Here is a 15,178-nt window from a genome sequence, read left to right on the forward strand (position 1 = left end):
AATCATCCCTTCAACAGATTCTGCCGTTCTCTTCCTTCCTATTAGAACAGCTCAGAGATGCTCAGCTTTCATGTCAGGGTCTGGTGTGCAGGATCCAGAATGGAGCAGGATACCAGGATGGTGAAAGACACATTAACATTTAATAAATAAACTTCAAGAGGAAAAAATAAACAACAAACAGATGAGCTGACAATGAAAAACTGAAAAGCAGACACTTAAAAACACTGACAGTAATTACCTGAAATGACGACAGCTGTGAATGCTCAAACTAACCCTGACTCACAGGAAGTAAACTTAAAACCACAACATGAAAGAAATACTGTATGTACGCCTGCAGAAGAAAAACAACTCAACAAATTAGACCAAACCAAATCTGAGCGCACTCCTCACAGGTGTCCAAGGTCTATTCTGGCGCTGTGCTTTCATTAGAAGATTGCAGACGTTTTGAAATGGAAAGCACAGTCTGGACTCCACGGGGAGGGACTTTCTGGACATTTCATGCGCAACAATCCATGTGCACAATTCCAGGATGACAGCGCACGGCCGGCTCCAGCGCAGCCGAGATGAAGACAGGGAACTTTCATCGGACTTGTGGAGTTTTTGCTAAGCCATAGGAAGCCCCAGAGTCAACTATCGGAGCGCTGGCGGGAATCTGACATCAGCTCAACAGAAAAAAGTTTGGATCTCAGTTTGGATCAGGACTGAGGAGGATCCAGCACGTCCGTGTCCTCGCCATGCGGGATTTCCAAACCACAAAAGTGCTGCGACAAGTGTGAAACTCCAACAGGTGAACATTTGTGAACGTCACCTCAGACTGACCGAACTGCAAAAGACGATGCGCAATGATCCCGACCGCGCGCACAAGCTGGGATGACGCAGCCAGAGCGCGGAGTCCACGATGAGAGCGCTCAGTGTGTTCAGCCTGACAGTCCTCCTGTGGCCGTGGAGCCAGAGCAGCAGAACCTGCCCGGACCTGATCGCTGACAGCTGCCACTGCTCGGCTCACAGGTCCAAGGATCCGAGCAGGCAGCGCGTCCGAGTCCGGGTGCTGTGCGACGATGTGGACCTGATGGACACGCTGCCCGTCAGCGCGCTGCCCAACACGACGGGCTCCCTGTGAGTAACGAGGCATGCGAGCGCAGCCTGCAGCGGAGAGGGGACCGGGCCTCACCGGACCTGATGCGGGCCTCATCTCCATAATAATAATAATAATAATAATAATAATAATAATAATACATTTATTTCAGTACACCCCCCCCCTCCAAATTTATATATATATATATATATATATATATATATATATATATATATATATGAAATGAAGCAACACAGTTCAAAAGAAAAGATGCCAACAAAAAGAAACGACATCCAAAAATGAAACGTTTGACATCTGTCCCCAAATGTGCAGCTGCATTTAATTTCATCTTTACAACCTCAAAATGTTACACATCACAGAAGTACTGGGTTGTTCCTTTACAATAAAGGCTAGATTGTAGAGAAAAAAAATAAAATTAATTTCCTCTGCAACATAAAACGTTGCCATGAAGAATTGCGTATTCATATTTTATGAAGACACACTAATGTGTTGCACTGGTGCACAAACAAGAGCCAATACTTATATTTGAAAGATATTAAAAGTGTAACAGAGTGAGTATTTGCTTTGGCATGAAGCAGCCTCTGAGTGAAGACACCGCTGCTCTAAATGCTCACAAACGCTACATTCCTGCACAATTAGCTCGAGATCAGTCCCCATGCAGCACAGAGCTGATGACCTTAATTTGAATCTCATTGTTGCAGAGAATCTATCTGATTAATCACCTTGATGGTTCATTGTTGCTATTACAAATTGTGATATTAAATGTGATGTTAAAGCCCAGAAACTAAAAGCACCGATATATTCCGCTTTTTGAATGTGACATTTATCACATTTATCATGCTTTTATACACAAATCATTCTATAAATGTATTGAAAACGTGAAATCCAAGCAGAAAAACCAAACGGCAGCCTTGGAATGACAACTTAAATCCAATCAATTCAAAAGCAAGTACCAACTTTTGTTTAACAAGTATGTTGAAGAGGGTTGAGTGCCAGAAAAATAAAGTAAGCCCCAACTGAAATAACTTATTGACTCTATAAAATAAATAATGATGTAGCTTGCATTATTATTGATTGAATCCACCAGAAGACCTCACATGAACGTGCCTCTTGCAGTTCTTGGAGAATGTTTAGTGTGTGTTGCAACTGCTTTATTTAAATGCAGCCAAAGTGATTTTGATTTTGGAGCATGAGTGAAATTTCAGTGTGATGGAATCTCACAGTGTGGACAGTAAAAGATTGATTCCTTCATTAAAAAGTGAAGAGAAAAAAGAGGATTGTTTATGTAATATTTGGATTGGATAATTAATCTAAAACAGCCACATATTGACAGTAATTTGTACCCAGCAAAAACAAAAAGTTCAAAGATTCACTTGTTAAACCCAGATGAAGGTTTGTAGATGTTTCCAGTATCATGCTCATGCTCTTTTCACGGTGACGTCAGAAGAAATGACGAGAGGGCCAGAAATGTGAAAGGTGACTTCTGGTTAACAGATTTAGAATGACAAAGCTGACAGCTGAACGCTGTTTAACACAGTTTTACATAAATAATAAAAGGTAACCTTACCAATTATAGCATAAAATGTACAATATTTATTTATGAATGTCCTGCTGAACTGTATTTTCATTTCCTGTCTTATCGTTCACAAATCTAAATACAAATTTGAATAATCCTTCAATATTATAGGTAATATTGAAAATATCAACCTTTCATTTGATATTATTCTAATGATTTCTATTTAGTTTGATGTTATTCACACATGTTTTAAGGGTGATTGAGCACAAAAACTGATTCACATTGCTGCATGTTGGCCACACAAGTTTTAATGCACCCAAGGCTAAATTTAGTTGTTGTAATCAGAGGTATTTGTTGTTTTCTTGGGGTATTTTAAAGGGTAATTGTAAAAAACAGGAATGTTTACCAAGTGACACAAGGAATATTTTAGGTGTCGCAATGAAGTCACGTATTTTCAGCTTCCCAAATAAGAACGGCCTAGACAAAAGTTCAGGTCTGGCAGTGCACATTTAAAAAATTACAAATGAATAATCATTTCCTTATATATATTTTTGATGGCTTCAAATGATTCTTCTCCTTGTTTCCCTTTATTATCCTGCAGGATCAGACACAGTTATGATCAACAGCAAAGAGGAGCTACGTCAGAAAATAACAACAGTTATTAGTTTTTCTTTATCATCAGACACGTTGAAATTGTCTGACTTTATCTCTGTTTTAGTGATTTTGTGAACTCAGAAATGTAATCAACTTTAACTGGACAGAAAAGATCTTCTGCAGATCTACGTCTCATCAAGTCGTGGAAAGCTAGCGTTAGCATTAGCATCAATTAGAAGAAGAAAATCTGAATTCATAATCAAACCAGCAGCATTCAATGAAGTTCCTGTAACCTTCATCTAACTATGACCGGGTTGTAGAGAGAAATAATCCACGACTGGTTTAATATCATTTTGGGGAAGCAGCTGTGGAGCATTCTGCAGGAGGAATACTGACATTTGATCTGAGAGGGAAATACAACCAGGAAGGACATTTAGAAAATACATATTGTACTAATGTAGGTTATAAATGGTTGGGTTACCTTTTATTATTTATGTAAAATTGCTTTAAACACGTTCAGCTGTCAGCTTTACTGCTCTAAACCAGTAAACAGGAAGTCACTGTACACATGGCTGGCGATGTCATCTTTTGTGTGACGTCACATGAAAAGGGTGTGTGACTTAAATACAGTAAATACCATGGTCTGGGTGATTTAATTCTGATTGGCTGCAGGATGTAGATCAAAAAGAGATAATGCAGCTTGAAAAAAAAACGTCTGGTCACACAAACCAAATGTTCTATTGTATTGCAATGGCCTAAATACCAGTTGGTAACCGGAACAACAGAAACTGCATTCTTCCACGGTTTATTGATCACAACAGCAGTAGAACATGGAAGACATTTTAGAGTTTCCTTTAACCTGTTTGTTGAATGGAGTCATTTTGAAGACTGGAATGAAGCAGAAGAGAAAGAGAGAAGATATATAAGGAGGAGGAAGAGATTTCACTCTGACCCAAAGCAGGCGCATCGTCTATTAATTCCTGATAATGAACATCTTGTTGGCCATTTTCTCTTACTTACTTACTTACTCATTTCTTAAAACTTTAAGATGAAAAACGATTTCAATTTGAGTTTAAAAATTCCAGAAGCAAAACGTGTCTGTGCCTAAAAGTGTCCGCCTTACTTCAAAAAAATACTTGACAAAGTATCTTGGTGAGCTTTGGGACTATCAGAAGTCCAGGGTGAGACAGTTCCAGAGTTATATGAGCTTCATCTGTCTTGAGTTCTTTCCACATTTGCATAAATCTCTGCTCAGAAGAGATACTGTTTGCACTGAATGCCAAGGCATTCCAACCCTGTGTTTACATGTCAGGAGAGCTCTATTAGGATGTATTTGTAGCTGTTTGGACATGAGATAGTCTGTTAAACACTGAAAACGGTTGATCCCTCCCTGCATGAGCTCTGACCCCCTCCCTGCAGGTGCAGAGTTTGACAGCTAGATTCATACTTATTTCTGGACGCATGATTCCTGCTGTCGATTCTAAATATAAGCAACTGCTGATGACATTCATGTTTTTCTGTCAGCATGGCTGGTTATTGGTTGGACTTTGCTTACTGCAATAGTTTGAAGTGGAGTTATTTATCAAGTAGGCAATTCTAGGTTTGTTTCTCTAAGTGTAAAAAGGCTTCTCAACATTCAACTAGAAAGAAACCTTTTTGTTGCCTCTGGGTACAAACAAAGCTTGATTTTATTTTTTTTTAAGTGGTCCTCATAGATAAATAATGCACATACTCCAGTCTTTTCCTAAAAATATTCTGCATGGATCAAAGTAACTGGAAGCAGCTCCTCTCTTTTCCAAGTTCTCTTGTGAGAGTTGTGGTAGTGTGTGTGTGTGTGTGTGTGTGGGGGTGTGTGCGTGCCGTGTGTTATGATTAGAGCAGCACAAATGCATCTGCGCCTCTCCCGGCCTTTGCCTCGGTGAGCAGAGCTCTGGCCTGGCCAGGAAACAGTTTTCCTGCGTTAGGAAATGTGACCTTTGTCGAGCTGAAGTGGCCTCCCTGCTCACTCTTTTGTTTGGATGTGCTGCAAAAATAAACAGAAATATCAAGGGAAGCATGTACATACCGGTCTTTCCCTGCAGACTGCAAGTAAATGTCTAGGAATTTGTTTTAGTTTTCCTCACAAAAAAAAATATAACTTGATAGCTTAAGCGTAGATAAAACACCAATCAGAGCTGCTCAGGCTGAGGTGATGATCAGGAAATTTAGCAGCAGTTTTGACCAGTGCTTGTATAAAATGTTGATGTGGAGCAAGTCCCCCAATGAACAACAGGAAACATGGGAGAGATAGAAGGAGGCTATCAGGAAGTCCGTGTGCAGCTCAGCGCCCTCCATTAACACCTGTGCCTGTGCTCCTTATCGTGCACGCCTGGGGGGTGGGGGGTGGGAGGGGAGGTTGAGGAGTTTGGAGCTCAGCCTGACAGCTCTGTTGACCTTGGGGCCCATCTTTAGTAATCATTTCAACCGCGCTGAGCAGCACAGGCAAGGCTGGCTGCAGAGAGCAGCAGCTGAAATCGTAGCTGACACCTGTCTCAGGCAGTTCCTTAACACGAGAACAAATCGCTCATCAAGAGATACGGGGAGACAGGAGTTGAAGAGATGCGGGAACGGACTGATGATGGGAGATAGACTCAGGCAGCAAAAGAGCCACAGGAGAACTGGAGGGAGGGACAGAAAGGATGCTGGGAAAGTGAGGATTGTGTGTGTTTGGCAAATCGCTGGATAATTGAGAAAATGTGTCTGCCGCACTGACTGATGCTCTCAAATAAGGAAAAATACATCAGCACCACTGTTCCTGCTTTTCTGCACATTTAGCTCTCTGCTCTACATTGTTGTCCAATTAGGGTCTGTTGTGTCGTTTTTGAAAAGATGAACAAAGTCGACAGTTTTTACAAAACCAATGATTACACTCAAATCCTGAATTAAATATGAGCTAAAGCTGAGTCGCTCTAAAGTTCTGAATAAATCCACTGCTTCCGTCAAAGACGACTCCACCTTGGGATCAAACCCTGATGAAGCACGTCCTGCATAAGATGTAGAGCGTTGTCTGCATGAGTTGCAGCAGCTTAGCAGCAAATATGTTCCTAAGCACATTTGGAAAGGTCATGGGTGGAACATGATTCAGCTCATTCTTTTCCAACAACAACTCTTGTCAGCTGGAAAAACTGAGGTGAGATTTTTAGGCTTTAAATTTTCACTCAACTTTCCAGAAGAACTGAACTGCAAAAACATTTTATTTTACAACAGCATTTTCACAAATTAATGTGACACACCTGATCAAAGACACCATGACATATCTGGAAACATTTCAATAGGAAACGCCTCGTTTTTAGAAAATGTGTGATAGTTCCTTTTCTCTTGATTTAAAGGGCCTATGCCATGCTTTTCTTAAGTCTTTCAGAGTAAAATATATTTATATTTATGATCATATATTACCTTTGGAACATAAAAAAAAAAAACTTTATGAAATAATAGTTACTCTTGTGAACTCTTTTCACACCTGGAAGTTAAATGACTCAATGGATAAGGCTCCGCCCTTTGTTCCATGAGGGTGCCGCCCATTTCATGACGTCAACCTGGAGCCGGCCTCGTCAGCGTGTCACCAACAAAAGAAACAAACAAAAAAAAACTATCCATTTAAAAAAAATAATATATATATATATAGATGTACATACTGTGTAGCCCAGTCGTTTATCCCCAAAATTTGGCACTGACAGAATGGTGAATGCATTAATTTTGTGGTGAAAAATTGTAAAGTACACCAGGTGAACATTTCAGGATATATTGAAATGAATGAAATGGTTTATTTCAAGCAATCAGGTCACAATACATGAAATAACATATCACTAATGAATCACAAGTAGATCGCTTGAAAGGGAGTGGAAGGAAGCGAACTTATATAATCCCACCCTGACTCGACCATTTTCTCTACATGAATTATCAATATCCGGTTCAGGACTTAATATCAAATATTAATAGATTCAGGCTATTAAGGATCAATAATATCATTAATGTAAATTTTAAAGCATCCACAACTAATCATTTATATTATTCAGTAACAATAATCTAATATTCTCATTGAAAAAAAGACACTTTGTGCAGATTGTATTCAAAGAATTATGATAACACAAAAAGTAATAATTAAATCATCTTCATTTGCTAATGCAGTAAAAATCTAAATGTTCTCATTAAAAAAGACAATAAGTGCAGATTGTATTTATCAAAGAATGATTACAAAAATAGAAAAAGTAATAAGCAAAAATCATCTTCAATAGTTAATGGAGAAAAATCATCAAAATATTCTAATTTAAAAATAAAATACAATTGTATACAGATTGTATTAATCATAGAGTCATTATAATAACACAAAAAATAACAAGTTGAGAAGAAAAAGTGCTACATCACAGCTTAGGAACAAGTTTAAGGCCACGTAATCGTTCTTCGTTGTTATGAGAACATTGTTCTGATTAGCACTGGCTGTGAATGTTTCTTTTCTCTTTGAAGCATCATCTATCGCAAAGCTTTGTGGAGAAAGAGTTCGTTTCACCCTAGGGGTGGAGCAGACTTCCTGGAGGGGGCGGTTCTCACCTTGTGATGTAAGCATGTGAGGACCTGCTCGTTTTTGTGGGTATGGGAGGGGCTCCTGTTGAGAGTACAGGTTTTTAAAGGATTACTCAGAAATGCGTGAACGGAACAAAAAAATGCCGCTTTGGGGATATTTATAGTGAGGAATGAACAGCATAAAACACTTAAAAGCTCAAAAAGTTGATTTTTCGTTGCATGGCCCCTTTAAAGCTTACGCCGGGGTCACACCGGACGCGAAAGTGCCACGAAGCGGCGCGGAGTGCGCTTCCATTCGGCGCCCATGTTAACCTATGGCGTCGGTCACACCAGGCGCGGAGCGGCGCAGAGGGTCCGTGCGGTGCAGCGCAACGTTTCGCCGTCTGGCCTATGTCTTCTGCGAGACGCGAGCGCTCCGCGTCAATACTGGCAGGAAGTTGCATCAAAATACATGAGAAAATCCGGTTTATTTTCAAAATAGAACCAATTTTTCACAATAAAACGCCGCGATTGACAAATGTTATCAAGTTTTTGTGTCTAAACAGACAGTAGAGATGAAAATATGCATACAATAAAACACACAGACACGCGTGCACGAGAGCCCCCACCCCGCACACCACAGATCTGCAGAGCGGGTGTGCTGGGCTGCAGGGTTCTGGGAGGAAAAAAAGCAGGGCAGACAGGGGCACACTGGAGCGGGGCAATGGGGCTGCGTTTGAACGAGAGAGAGGCAGAGGAGCGGTTCTTCTTGGAAGAAACATCAGGTAATATTTTTAGTTTATTAATTTACCGACGGAAACACATGGGAGCAGGTGCGTGCACACAGACACACAACAAAACAGACAGACACGCACATGCGCTCACAAACAGATTAATGAAGTGGGCCGACTGCGGAGTTGGGGGGCGGGGTCTGTGTCAACAGGGGCAGAGACCATCCCCTTTTAGCAGAAACACGGGGTGATATCCTGGTTATTGACCATGATGGCAAAAAAAGGCAATAGTTCTAGCAGAAGCGCCTGTCGACCGTCGCCGAAAAATTTGCGTCTGGTGTGACCTAGAGAGAGGAGCGGACTCCGCGCGCGCTCTGCTCCGCGCCGCTTTGCGGCGCTTCCGCGTCCAGTGTAACCCCGGCGTTACAAGCATCAAAACTCTGCTCCTTATCATTAGTGAAAATCCAAAACATTTCCCATACATTGTTTAAATATTCAGACCTCAGGTTACCTCAGGTTAGCCTTTATGCGTTATTTAGTAAATTTGATTAATTTTAAGTCTTGAAGTGTGAATGTTAAAATTAAAAAAGAACTGAATCAGTTTGAGAAAAATCAAACGCTACACCTGAAACTTTTACATTGGTGTTGCTGATTGGAGGACAAATGAACGTCATTGTTGGATATTTTCCATTTAAAATTTCCAGTTGTGATATTTTGTTTGAGCCCCTACAGACAAATGATGGGAATGGAATCAGGATGCTGAATTGATTTCTCAGATTTATCTTGATTAAGAGTTGAAGAATAACAGTCTGTTAGTTGTTGTTATCCATATACGTTTGTGGTCTTCAGAATGGAGGGATGAAGTGAAGCAAATGCTTCACTTCTTTAAGTAAAACTGTTGCTATAAATGAGGAGAACTTTTTTTTCACACCAAAGTGTAGCTCTCCACTTAACCATCGTGATTCTGCACAAACATTTTCAAGAGGGCACAGTATGTCTCTATGAGCCAACAAATGGGATTCTTTTTTGCTTCAAAACATTAGGATAAACTTGGCTAAATGAATAGAATTAAGCGTTGTGTAAGAATATGTTCTATCTGTTGTCTTTTTAAAGTGGAACGGCCCAACAGGGCATTGCAAATGACTGGAATGCCCTCTTTATGTCACAACTCAATAAGACGATGACCTTCTGCATCAGACTCGTTTTCTTAGGTTTAGAGGCCAAGTGAATATTTCACAACAAACTGAATTTAGATACTTTGAAATATATAAAACTAATGTTAACAAGAAACTCATTAAAAACTAATTATTGTTCTTGATGAATATGACTACAACAAACCCCCAGTAAAATGCTGTTTGATTCTACTGACACTTCTTTAAACACTTCATAGTTATAACTGTGGCTCCCAGCAACTGGATTTAGTTGTCTCTCTGTTTGTGGAAGATCCTGATTTTTTGTTTGCTGAAGACTGAAAAAAGGACATCTGTTCTGAGCTGTTGCCAAGTCTGCTTCCTGTTTTGTGGCGTTCTTTATTATCCTTTCATAGACAGACGCTGCTCGTGGCTTCCCCATGGGGTCAGGACTGTGGCTGGGCGAACACCCCTACAACAACACGTCTGATAAGTGAGGAATAAAATCCCCAGGATACACTGCAGGAAGTGGGATTTAACATAGTTTGTGGAGTCATTTTGGTTTGAATGAGGTTAAGAATATTCTACAAAAGCTGTTAGTGACATTAGTCTGTGTTCAATATCAACTTGCTAAAAAGTGACATGTTTGGCTTCTTAATATTTCAACAAGAATAGATCTTAAGAAATGTGAGTAAACATTTTTACATGAAAATGTTCACAAAAAAGTTCCTTATGTTTGGTGGTTAGGCTCTGGGTCAATGACATCTTGTGTGCTTGGAATGATTTGGGACCATAGATGAATAAATCTCAGAGCCTAGAGGTTGATGGTGGATCATTCCAGAGCATTACCTTGGGGGGAGGAGGGCCAGTGAATAGAGAGACAAATGTCCTTGAATCTAAAGACTAAATATGATTGCGATTGGCTGAGATCAAGGTGGGCTATTTAGCCATTAGTTAAAAGGAAGGGCTAATTCAGGGGTGCCCAGTCCTGGTCCTCGAGAGCTACCACCCTACCTGTTTTCCAACTCTCCTTGCACTGCTTACTGCTGTTTACCTGGACCAGGTGTGTTCATTCAATTAGATTGTGAAGAAATCTGACTGAGCAGCTTGCAGGGCATTTTTTTTAAGCTTTATACAATGTTTTGTTTTTATCTGAAAGGCGATCTTGGGTGCCCGGAAAGGCGCCATATAAATAAAATGCATTATTATTATTATTATAAAACAGGAGAGTAGTAGCACTCGAGGGCCAGGAATGGAAAGTCCAGCGGGTTTTTTATTTTGAGTTCACATTTCATATTTTGCTTGAATTAACACTAGAAGTCCCACAGAGCAGCCATTTCGCTTTCAACCTATAAAACCTGCACGGCAGCCAGTTGGCTCAAAGGCTTTTAGCCAATATCCTTAATCAGGTGTGAATTGAGGCTTTTGTTATGTAAACAAGCTCCACCAAAGGTGGGGCCATGCTGAACCACTTCAACAAAACTTGTTTTCATTTTGCCATCTGGGACTTCTAGTGTTAAAGGGTCAGACATGCGTAATCCCACAGTTCTCAAAGTTTTTCATGAATTCTGTTTCCAGAGGCTTCGTCTGGTCCGGTCGTCCAAGTGGTTTCACAAAGATTCTGGAGTTCAGAATCCACGTGCTGTGGATATGTTTCCTCAATCGTAGGAGCCTCGCGTGCTTCGCCAGATCAGCGTGATATTTAGAAAGATGTTCATTAAGATACACCGTAGACCCCTTCAGGTTTTTACGTTGTTTCATCAGAGCTATCTTGTGCTTTCGATTCACAAACCTGATCAGGATCGCTGGTTTATCCGTATTCTTTCTCCTTGGAAGCGGATGACAGACCTCAACAGTATTTAGATCCAAGGAAATCCCTTTAAACTAAGGCCGGATCTAGGCATGGGCAAGGTGGGGCAATGCCCCCCCAAATTTCAGGACTGCCCCCCCAAACGTGACGCCATCCAAACAAGAAAAACAGAGCGCTCTCTGCTCTCTCTGGCTCCCATTCAAAGTAGCTGCTAGTGCTGATTGGTAGATCCAAGGGAGGGCGTGGCCTCTTACTTAATTCGGGTCCTCCTCTCTCACTCCGTCGCTCATGCGCACTCAGGCTCAGTGGCAGAGACACGCAGTTCTCAGCAGCAGAGCTGGGCAGAACTGTTTAGAAGTTTTTATCTGCTGTTTGTCGCTGAAGTGACTCGATTACCCAAAATTTTAACTCTTTCTTGTCCTCATCTGTTGCTCTCTTTGTTGGAGTTTGGAGGAAAAAGTGAGAGTTGACAATGTTCAGGTTTCTGGTTATTAAAGCTAACGCTGTTTGTAGCAACTAAGCTAACAGTACCGGAGCATTAGCTGTGTTTGAGATGACTCGCCTGTGACGCCTCGGTGAGAGCAGGGGGCTGCAGGGGGGAAAGGCCCCTGAGATGAAGGTGGACAATCGGAAGTTGGGGTTGTCTTTCATATTCCATTGAATTTTAATCTGCCTCACCTCCTAGTATAAACTTTAATATTATGTTGTTTATAATACATTTTTAAACATTTGTCCGTGGACAACAGACATAAAATAGCTGCTGGGTTAATTTAATGTCTACTGTCCCGGATAAATAAATAAAATTGAAATTATTGTTAATTTTTAAAGGTAACAATAACACATCATTTGAAATCTTCTTCATTTTTACATCAGTGATTTACTACTATGTTGTCTGTTAAGAAAATGCATCATGAAATTTAAGGAATTATCCTGATGTTGATTAATATTTATAATGTATTGAGTAATTTAGTGAAAATAACAAGAAAAGATTCAACAAAATAACAAAACTACACAACAGGATTTCAAATGCTGGATTTGAACTAATTCCCTTCTGATGAAAATAAATTCTGTTATCACTAAAGATTTTCTCATCCTTGGATTTTTTTAAGCAATTTTGAAACAGGAATCAAAGAGTTTCTGCAGTAGCAACTTGTTGGTTTGGTACATTGATGACGACGAAAAGAGATTTTTTTATCATCTGCTACAAAGAAAGTGTGTTGGCTGTTTCAATAGTTAAAATAGTTTAGTATTTATAAACTAACCTAAATAAGATAAAGTCACAAAATACACATAATAAATAATAAAAATACAAAAAAACAAAAATAATAAATAGCTAAACAGAACATTAAAAGAAGTAAATAAAAAGCAAAAAAATACATACAAATATATTTTAAGACAAAAAATAAACCAAATATAGACTACTGAAATTATAAAAATGACTCAAAGTAATAAATAAATAAATTAGATGTCCTAAAAAAGACAAAAAAGAGACGATAAGCAAACAGACTTTTGATCCGGATGTCAGCTGGACGAGGAAGTGAAGATCTTCATGGACAGAACTTCCTCCAAAATCCTGATTCTTTCTCCTTCCAGTTCACCAAAGACTCTTTTAGCTAATTCTCCAATGTTTATTGACTGTGATCAATACATTCAATCATTGGTTTCTCAGAGTTCTTGATAAAATAATCAAAGCTAACATCAAAATGCTCTTTCATTGATTTACAATCCTTTCCAACTGCGGTCAAATGAGCCGCCGTTCACATTTCCGTGGTCACATCAAGAAGCTCCGTGGAGTCTGGTGGAGATTTTCCAGCGTTCTCAGTCCTGCTACCGTAAGTATTGGATGAAACTCACACCAAAAATCCAGTGATGCTGATTTGACCACAGAAATGTGAACGGCGGCTCATTTGACTGCAGTCAATGTGAAGATACCATCTTCTCTTCTCCAGAACCTGAACTAGACACTAGGAACAGATGAGGGTTTAGTGTTTTGGTAGCACCAGGCCGCACCCGGGGTTGTATTTGAAGTCCCGTGAGAATCACATTATTCATCCGCGCTTGTTGATCCATGTCATGCATCCTTCTCTCCAGGAGATCTTGGCGATTATCTCGTTGTTCGTTACGTGCACTTTCTTGATGGAAATCTTCCAGGAGTTATAGCAGTAGTGTTAGCTTAGCTTGAAGCTCCAGCAGGGCTGATGGTTTTGATTCAGAGAGAACTGCTGGGGTTAGCTTAGCCTGTATGTCGGCTAACGCGGTTTTGAGCTCTGCCAAATCGGCTTCAAGATTTTTCTTCGGTGGCATGTTCTACTTGTTGCGGTAGCTGCAGCTCGGGAATTAAAGTCGCCTGTGGGCAACTTAAAAAAACTTTAAAAGCCGAAGAGTTGAGGAGAGCTGGAGACACGCGTCTGCTCGTCGTGACCAGGAACCGGAAGTCAAATCTCCCAAATCTCCCAATGTTGTGGAGAGTGATGCATCAACCCAGAGTACCTTTGGAGTAAGGTTGATCTTCCATATCAGAATTGTGCCAAAGCTTCACCTATAAATGAACCAAATTGCAAAAGACAACATTCGGCACCTTTAGACTAGAACAATGTTTTTTTCTGAAGTCTTTCACTTAGGAGGAGGTGAAAGACCATCTGATGTCTAACAATCAAACTGATCCCAGTCTGAAAACTTGTAGTCGCTGTAATTTAGAACATCCAGAAAATGTATGAGTAGAACTGGTTTCTACAGTGCTGTACCGATGCAGAGGAGGTCAGATGAGTTTGTTGTGGGTCTACTAAAATCCTCTCTGAAGCTCAGGTCAATGTGTGAAATCTTGTGAGGGTCACAAATATTATGAGACATAATGTGTGAAAGATTGGACTGTCAGATAACCTCTATGCATGGTGTATCTTTGATCTGTGCATTTACTATGAGTGAATTAAAGCTTTGATTCATGAACCTGAAGAGTCTTAGATCTTACAACTGTTGAACTGCAGCTGGGGTCACCTCTTGTTTTGTCGGAGATGGTCTCTTGTTTCTAACACAGGTCCTGAGTCCTGCAGCATTAACAGGAAACCTTCCGCCTGATTTTGTCCTTTCTGCCTTTTCTATTAAATTTTTGCCAATCTCTCTTTGGACATTTGCTTGTTTTGAACCAACATCAGTTGGAGGCAGCACAGAGCAATGAACATCTGTAGGGCACAAAAACCAAGAGAACTTTAAGTTTCCAGAATTTGTCTGTTGAGTAAATGTCTGTTTTGTATTTTGGCATTGATGGTCCTGTTGGTTCATGTAGTCAGCACTTTTAACCACAGAAAATAAAACTTGTTCATCAGATTTGAAAAATATTTAATACCCTGTTGCCCTTCGACATTCCATCTTGCAATCACTTTTCTTCTTTTTTTTAACCACAAGTCCAAAGATTGTATTCAAAGTCCCTCAGGTTTCAGCTGCATAAATATTGGCTGCAATTAGGTTCATAGTTCAATCCTGACTTGTCTGATGTAAAGTAAGTTTTGATTCATTGCATTATACTATCAATAAAATGTCCCCACATCCCCGTTCGCCCCTTTGAACTCAACCTGGCCTCATTTTGCTCGTGCTGGGGGGGGGTGTGTGCTGCCCCCCAGTGGCGGGCCGTCAGGGCCTGCAAGGCCTTCTCTGCTGGAGAGCACAGTGACAGTGATGATGATCATGTGTTTACAATCGAAGATTGTGCTGCAGAGGGAACATTGACAGTATTGATTAATGACCAACCAGTGAAGATGCTGATAG

At 40.3% G+C, this 15,178-nt stretch overlaps 1 protein-coding gene across 1 annotated transcript in view; it reads left to right on the forward strand.

The window, feature by feature from the left end:
* The first annotated feature begins 287 nt into the window (after positions 1-287).
* The window catches only part of LOC112161972 (adhesion G protein-coupled receptor A3), a 212,821-nt gene continuing 197,930 nt past the window's right edge, over positions 288-15,178 (forward strand). Inside the window, exon 1 of the mRNA XM_024297552.2 lies at positions 288-1,116. Coding sequence (XP_024153320.1) covers positions 899-1,116 — 218 coding nt within the window. The 5' untranslated portion in view covers positions 288-898. The remainder of the gene's footprint in view (positions 1,117-15,178) is intronic.

Source organism: Oryzias melastigma, linkage group LG15, assembly GCF_002922805.2.
Source record: "Oryzias melastigma strain HK-1 linkage group LG15, ASM292280v2, whole genome shotgun sequence".
NCBI classification, from domain to species: Eukaryota; Metazoa; Chordata; class Actinopteri; order Beloniformes; family Adrianichthyidae; genus Oryzias; species Oryzias melastigma.